General features: G+C 38.2%; 1 protein-coding gene across 1 annotated transcript; it reads left to right on the forward strand.

Annotated features, from left to right (window-relative positions):
- The first annotated feature begins 7,323 nt into the window (after window positions 1-7,323).
- Window positions 7,324-8,163, forward strand: LOC135436886 (ficolin-1-like). Its single transcript, XM_064694653.1, has one exon. The coding sequence runs from the start codon at window positions 7,324-7,326 to the stop codon at window positions 8,161-8,163; it is 840 nt and encodes a 279-aa protein (XP_064550723.1).
- Window positions 8,164-9,103: the final 940 nt, after the last annotated feature.

The raw sequence follows: 9,103 nt of genomic DNA on the forward strand, positions 1-9,103 counted from the left end.
TCGGGGGGGGGGGGGGGGGGGCCCTTTAATACGGGCTAATGAAATTAAGAGTTGCCCGTAGGCCGGCCTGAAGTTTACGATGTCGCTAACAGCGCCCGTTCCGGTTGCTGCACCAGCTCTCCGGCTCCGTCCGGTTGCCCCGCGGCGACATTAAACAAATCAATCAGCTGGAGGGGGGGCTTTGTGGTCCTCCTTGTCGCCAGCAGCAGCCAATTGGATTATGTCCTGGGATCTGAAGTGTAGCAGCAAAAGTGTCTGGGATTAGCATTTAAGTAGCGGCCACCTCCGGCTCCACCCCGTGCCCGAGCACGGCCAACTGGCTAACGATAATGAGTGGAGAGTTCATTAGGCCCTGTCATTTACATAACATTAAAACATCCGACCAATGCGATTAACACACCCATTCCCCATCGTCAGGCTAACATAAACATACTCCCGCAATCCCGGTGTCAGTCGTCGGCGGGATTTTAATTACCTGCAGGGTTGTCAGCTCTCCGGTAAGATTAGAAATTATCACAAATCTTTGCAAATATGCTGAGGCCATTGACAATAAATATGTATATACCCCGCTTTAATTGTCTATAACTATATTTAATTAAGTTTTATATTTACATATATTAATTTTTATTATTATATAATTATGGGAGTGGGAATTATTGACCTATGGGTATATGTATATGATATTTGAGGGTACCATTTCCACTTGAATTTTGATCGAGAATAATGTTGCCAGATTGAGATGCCAAATTGATCTAGAGGCCAAACCATGAACAAAAAGCCGAGCCTTTTGAAAATCGGATGAGATTTGACCAAGTTATGGGTGGGGGAAATTTTAACCTATGTCTATGTGGGATATTTCTAGGTACTATTCTTACATGAATTTTGACCAAAAATAATGTTGCCAGATTGAGATGCCAAATTGATTTAGAGGCCAAGCCATGAACAAAAAGCCAAACCTTATGAAAATCGGATGAGATTCGACCGAGTTATGGGTATGGGAAATTTTGACCTATTTCTACATAGGATATGTAAGGGTACCATTTTTAGATGAATGTTGACCAAAAATAATGTTGTCAGATTTGGATGCCAAATTAACTTAGAGGTCAAACCATGAACAAAGAGCCAAACCTCGTGAAAATCGGATGAGATTTGACCGAGCTATAAGAGTGGGAAATTTTGACCTATGTTTATGTGGGATATTTGAGGGATTGGGGTGGAACATTTTGACCTATGTCTTTATATGGTATTTGCTCTATATACATATTTTGTTGTCAGATTTAAACAACAAGAAACACTTAGAAAATAAGTCAAGAACTTAGTTCAAACTATAATTCTAATATTTCGACTGGGTGACAACCCTGGCTGCAATCTCTAGTGTTGGCTAACTGGCGATTATCACTAGAGGCTGCCCATCAGCCAAATGGCTTTATTAAATCTCCATTTTTGCGCAAGTCCCTCTGATGCTTAATTGTATTACACACGCAAACAAACACAGACACACAAACACACGCACACATAGACACACACACACATAGAAAGAGTGAGAGAGAGTGAGAGAGAGGGAGAGAGAGGGGGGGGGGACAGTAACAAGAACTTCCGCTCTTTGCAGCGCCATTTTGATTAATTTGATAAATTCATTATGTGCACAGCATATTGGTTATGTTCAGCTCCTGCTCCTGTTTCCATTTCTGGCTCTGCTCCTGTCGCTTTGTCCTTTGTCTTCGGCTTGTTGTCCTGTCATGTGATGATGTCCGGAGTTTCGGTTCAATGTACCCAAATGACATAACAAGGCAGTTTTGTGCCACATTTGGCTTAAAAATGCGACTTTAACGATGTTGACAATGGCCAACAGAGCCCAGCCCGACCCGGCCCGGAATGAGTCAGTGCAGGCCAATAAAGCCAAATTGGCCAAGGGACCAGCGGCTAGTGGCCATTTGGCCATTTGGCCATTCCATTTTCGGGCATAATTGTTTTTTTATAAAAACTTTGTCGAGTAGAAAGACAAATGAAGCGCTCGAAAGTTGAAATTGATGGAACTGTCGAGTGCGGGCTATCAATATATGGAAAATCATAAATAGTGCAAAACAAACTCTGGCCTTTCGCTCCGATTCGATTACAGTTTCAATTTCATGAACAACACAGCTGCCACAGGAGCTGCCCCAAGTGGCACAGCTGCGGGAAAGGACGAAGACCTTTAACAACTAGTGCGGGGCACGTGGCGGCATTTCCTTGACACAAAGACAAGATGTATTTAATTGTTTATAAAAAAAAGCAGCTTCTCGTTGGTCAGAGAGACTAAATTACACAAAAGTGATATTAATATTATTATATTATTAAACTAACGGGTATAACCCGGCCTCGACCGTGGCACGTATAAGGTTAATGTTCTCAAAAAGCTTTGAAGATGATTTTGAAACTAATCGGACGGTAAATAAACAGCTTTCATACAAAAGTTTTCCGCCAATTTACCACTGGCGTGGGTGGAATTTCCCAAATCGCTGAAACACGTATTCATTAAATTCCAAAGGAGGGATGAAATTTCCAAAAAGTCCGAAACACCCATCAAATGAATTTGAACAAAATTTCTTTGAAAATGAGTTTGAGGCCGATCGGATGGTAAACAAAAAAGTTACATACAAACGTTTTTCGCGCTTTTTCCGCACATGCGGGTGGAATTACGCGAAATTTACCCATCTTAACGTGCAGCTTCATCATAAATGGTTACAACAGTGAACATTTCTTAGCTTTTACAGTTTGGGCTGTGTGTGTGACTAATCAGTCAGTCAGTCAGGACAAACTGATTTATATATAGAGATATATAATTAAATAAATAAATAAATAAAAGTAAGCGCTAAGCTAGCTTAAAAGGCAACTAATATATAACATGAGGAGAAATAGTAATAAATAAATAAATAGGCAGTGAAATATTTCAAATAAATGTTTATAATATTTACAGACGTTCGTATTTCCGGGTTTTAGTTGCTTTCGTTTCCGGACACGCGCCCATCTGCGGCGAGTGGCAACAACTGCGACCGCAAGAACATGAGGTCGAGGGGCACGGGGCACGGGGCACGGGACGCGGGGCACGGGGCATGTAAATCTCGAACGGTTTATGGTTACGACCGAATCCCAACTGCTTACATGCGGAGCGAGCGTGTTCATGTCGAGTGTGATGGATAACTTGTGGCCTGGCCTAAAACAGGCTAGAGATGGGGTCACACACACACACACACACACACACACACACACACACACACACACACATCACACACACACACACACGCACACATTGGCATGTTTATGTGGCAAGTATTTGGTATAATTTAGCTGAGATTTGAATAAGGTTCAAAGCTGTTGATGATAATGGAAATTGAGCGCTTTGGACTTCGACTGGATATAAATATATATAGTATATGCTAAAAATGCGAATATGTCGTATGTGTGCGTGCGTGTGTGTGTGTGAGAGTGTAACGCTTTTTATGGTATTTAAGATTGAAGGCAATTTATAGCTGACACCCTAATAAAATTAACATTGAAATGGCAATTTGAGGCAGCAATAAGCATCAGCAGCAGCAGCCACAGCCAACTGAAGGAAAGAAAGTTGTCACACACACACACACACACAGATATAAACACACCCACACACACACTCGCACACATTGCACATTACGATATATATTTACTAGACACATACGCATATCTAATCAATTTATCGTTCCATAATGGTTCCAGTTAGTGGGCTTGCCAGCTACTTTGACAAATCGCAGAGCTGTCTAAAAAGAGAAGCAAAAAATAAAGGGAATTATCGGATTGCCGTAGATTAAATACCCAAGTAGATAAATGGAAAGTAAGACATTCACTTTTAATCGATTGCTACCGCATTATGAGTATGCTATAGTTTAGGAATAATGAATATATCTCTATATATACAACTGTTTGTCCTGACTGATTACAACGAACAGCCCAACATGGGGAAATTTTGCGAAATTTCACTCGCATGTGTGAAAAAAGCGCGAAAAACTTTTACATGAAATGTTTTTGGTTACCATCAGGTCACATTTTCAAAGATCTTTGTGTTTCACACTTTTCGATATTGAGAGAAGTTTGAAGTGTCCTATATATAGTATGTATGCCAGTTGGTACTTACATGTATGCATGTTTGTTTTGTTTATATGCAACATGCATGCATGCGTACATGTATTAATACATATCCTAATACCTACATACGTACATACATACATACAAACATATATATATACATACATACATACATATGTACACATCCATCTATACATACATACATACATACATACACACACACATACATTCATACATTCATTCATACATACAAACATACACACACATACATTCATACATTCATTCATACATACATACATACATACATACATACATATATACATCCATACATACATACATACTTACATACATACATACTTACATACATACATACACACACACACACATTCATACATTCATCCATATACACATACATTCATACATACATACACACATACATACATACATACATAAATACATACATACATACATGCATACATACATACATACATACCTACATACACACATACATTCATTCATACATACATACATATGTACATACATACATACATACATTCATACATACATACATTCATACATACATACATACATTCATACATACATAAATACAAAAATAACAGCGACTAAAACAAAAAATAAAAAAAAAGCACTGCACTTAGCTAGCAAGCATGAAAAACTGCAGAGCCTACTTGCATTCTTGAGAATCGAGGAGAAGAGCACTTGGTAGAAATTTGTTTTATTTATATTTGCAGCACAGCGAAAAATAGGCTTGGTCTGCGTTTTGGTATTAGAAAGCAAACATGCATGCATACATAAATACATAAGTACACTAGCACACACACAAATACACACGCCCACTCACACACATACATACACACACACACATAAAAACACACAATTTATAACATAATATAGATAATATGGTAATAATGAAGCACGCAATAGCTGAGCTGGGTTTGAGGAAATCTTATAATTAGAGCCTGGAACTCAAATTTTCTATTAACCATAAGACGAACCTTGAACCGGTTAAATAGAACAAAGAAGAGCTAAAGCTAGGCCTAAGCTGTAGAATATTACTTCAAAATTATTATTCTTATCCTGATTTAAAATACTATGACAAGAGTTTTAAGTTTTAAGAGATAGCGATAAGAATCGATATAAAATTCCTGTTTTTTAGCAAATCTTTTAGGGTTTTATGGCTAGACTCAACAAATTCGACACGCAGCTTCTATAATAGTATGTATAGAATATATATATATATATATATATAGATCAAGATTCTTTAATTTTATAGCTGACTCCTCCCCTTCCCTCTTCATAGTGTGAGCTACATTTGGTGTTGGTAGAAGCAGGTTTAAGGTATTCCCTATTCGGGCAATCCTCACTAGATACTCTTTCTTTTAAGTTCACATCCTTCAAACTGAAATTCTCAGGAAGCATATGAATACTTTTTGAGCACGTTACACAAGTCGTGCTAAAAGTATAATACCCACTGGAAGGATATAGAAAGTAAAAGTGAAATAAAGACAATAAAAAGAAATATAATAATTCTAGATTACAATCAGATCTTAAGCGCTTATTAAAGCCTCGCCTTTAATGAGAAGAAGCCCAGACCAATTCCAGCTCCAGCCCTAGCTCCAACAGCTGCTCCTGCTCCTGCTCCAGCTCCGGCTCCTGCTCCGGCTGCGTCTCTCGGTTAATTCCCTTATTCCTATTCGATTCTGGCACCCTCAACGTTGAGGCTTTATTTTATATTATTTTTTGCTGTTGTTGTTGTTGTTGCTTGGGGTGCCATACGCTAAATAAATTGAAATGACTTCGTAATTGTATTTGTGACTCGGGCTAAATTAATCTAACTAGTTCGCATGCCAGGACAGCGCTCGTGTCGAACCAGCAGCAACAACAACAACAAGGAACAACAGGAAAAGGACAAAGGACAAAGCGCCGTAAAACCAAAAGCTTGTTTTTCAATTGTAGCCACCGAGTGGTTGCGGTGGTGCCAGTGGCTCTTGGCTGATGGCTCACAAAATTGCTTTTAGAAAAAGTCAGAGTGCTCTAGTCGGGTTTGTCCGACTAGCAGATACCCTGAACCTTACTGTTACAATCATTCTAGCTTTCTTCTGCACATATATATGTACATATATCACATATCAGGACTCTTGCGGGGAATTGCGCTTCTTTTTCTTCCAGAATTGAGTTCGGTATATATTGTCCGATCTTTATAAAATGTATGGTGCTTAAATGTGGCATGTAAAAGAATATGCATATCAAATTGTAAGGTTCTATCCTTATAAGTAAATAATTCCTTATTTTGGGAAATGTGAAAGGGAAAAGGTATCCAGAAAAATTAAATATTCCCATTATGTGTTTACTATATGAGAACCTTCAATTATATATTTATTTATTTTATAAGTTATACCAAGTTTGGTTTATTTAAATCTCAAAGTTTTCGAGTTATAGTCTAAATCGAACCGATCAGCTGTTTATTTAAAGAAGCGGTATTTTTGCCATTCACATGTTATCGACAACGGAGACTTGCTAATGGAATCGGAGAATGTGAAGTTTGTAAATGTAAGAAATGTTAAGCATAGTGGAATCAGGCTTTTATGCTCGAAATCCATATTTATTGATATTATGAAAATGGGAGATGATATCGAGCAAAAAATGACTAACTCGATTTGGGTATGGTATAGGAGAATATATAAATGTATGAGAATGTATGTATGTATATGCACATATGTATATTGAATTTAAAATCAGATGATAGCGAGAAGAAGCCAAAGCAAATGAACTGTCCTATTTGCAATCTATCAACAGTTCAATGAAGGTCACTTAAGCCCTGATCCATGCCTTTTGTTTATTTATATTGAGTTACCGACCTACTGATAATCGCTTAAAATCGCCAAAATATTGGACAGACGAGCTTCCGAATGATTGCCGTACTTCAGTATAAGTACGGTTGAGATTCGCATTTCAATTCCAAAATCAAAGTGCTATCAAAATGAAATGTGTTATGTTCATATTAATTATATTTGTATGCCTAATACTGATCATAGCTGAAGCTGAGGCTAACGAAAATGAGGTAAAAAACAGATAATTTATCTATGTTTTTACGCAAAATCAAACTCTTTTTATTAGTCTTGTGTGGCAACCAGAATAGCAGAGGAACAATGTGGAGAGTACACCTATAAAGCTGTGAGACCGTTATTGAAGTATATACATCAGATGAAGGAGGAAATTGAAAACAATGACAATAAGGTTGATGGCAAAGACAGGGAAATCAAGCAACTGCGGGAAAAACTTAGCCAACATCACGAATTGGTCATCGTGGAGCTGAGAGCTCAGAATGAATTCTACAAACAGAGTATCGAAGAGCTAAAAGAGCAAATGAGTAAACTTAATTCGAATGCCATGAAAATCGCGAACTATGAAGAGCAGCTGGAGAAACAAAAGAAGTCAATTGATCAACAGGCCCAACAAATCCAATTCGAACTCAAAAACGAAATCAACATTTGTGCCAAGAAACTAAATAGCTGCGAAGAGAAGCCCGTTTACCGTGGATGCACCGACATTGCTGATGCGCCGGGTATTCATAAGATTAGCCCGGATCAAGAAGGTCCTTTCGATGTACTATGTGATAGGACGACAGCAGGTCCTGGCTGGACGGTTATCCAGCAGCGAATCAATGGCAAGGAGGATTTCTATAGGGATTGGGCCACATGCCGTGAAGGCTTTGGAGCCTTTCATGGTGATTTTTTCTTAGGACTTGAAAAGATTCATCGATTGACGCGCGCCCAACTCCACGAGCTCTACATACATATGGAAGGATTTGATGGTGACATCAATTACAGAAAATACGCACAATTTGCCATTTCTGGCGAGAAGGACCAATACACCTTGATCACCTTGGGAAAATCTGAGGGCAGTGCAACAGATGATCTCTTGCAACACCACAAAGATCATAAGTTCACCACATACGATCGTGACAATGACAATTTGAATTCTGGAAACTGCGCAATCGAATATGGCGGTGGCTGGTGGTACGATTCTTATACAGCCAGGTAATGATCGCCAGGGCTTTGTCAAAACAATTTATATGCAATTAATTATACCCTGAGCCCATTGAAAATGGGTCAACAGGGTATAATGCATTTGTGCTAATGTATGTAACAGGCAGAAGGAAGCATCTCCGACCCCATTAAGTAAATATGTCAGTATAGCCATGTCCGTCGGTCCGTCCGTCCTTATGTATGAACGCAAGGATCTCAGAAGCTATAAGAGCTAGAGAAATTTTAGCTGTAGGTCCTCCTAGTCCCCGAGCAGATCGACTTTGTTATCGATAGTCGATAACCTGCCCCGTTTCCAAGTAATCGATAAAAATCGAAATTCTGTTATTTGAGCAATTTTGGCAAATAAAATCAGCTAGAGTCACCAAACTTGACATGTAGCTTCTAGAATAGTATATATATATCAAGTATCTTTCATTTTATACCTATCGCCAGTCGGAAGAAGAGTGTCCAGGGTATCCCGTAGTCGGGAGCTTCCGACTAGAACCTCTTACTTGTTTTAATATTGTTTTTCTTTTTAGCAATTTAAATGGCAAATACTATGATCACAAGGTGTCCAAATATTATGCCATATTTTGGGATAATTACTACTCCTTGAAGACAGTCAAAATGCTTATACGCCCCAAAAGCAATGGAAAATGAAATAAAAAACAAATAAGTATAGCAATTATTGTACAAAATCTGTAATTGTTTTACAATTTATTCATAAATAAATTCAGATGCTGTAATCCCAACTAAAATCAACAACAACTGGCACAAATATATTAAAATCGACGCATATCAAACAAATTCTAATAAAATAGAATTCAATATTATAACAAATTCTTTTATTTATTTCTATATAAAGTTGGATGCAAATAAAATCGTCTCAGTAGGCTGTTGGCTAGAGAAACCATATTAAAAGTCTTTTCCAGGTTTGTAGATTCCAGCTGATCAGA

The sequence above is a fragment of the Drosophila montana genome, unplaced genomic scaffold, assembly GCF_035044405.1.
Source record: "Drosophila montana isolate Dmon_TW-CO22-7 unplaced genomic scaffold, ASM3504440v1 contig_3733_1, whole genome shotgun sequence".
Taxonomy (NCBI): domain Eukaryota; kingdom Metazoa; phylum Arthropoda; class Insecta; order Diptera; family Drosophilidae; genus Drosophila; species Drosophila montana.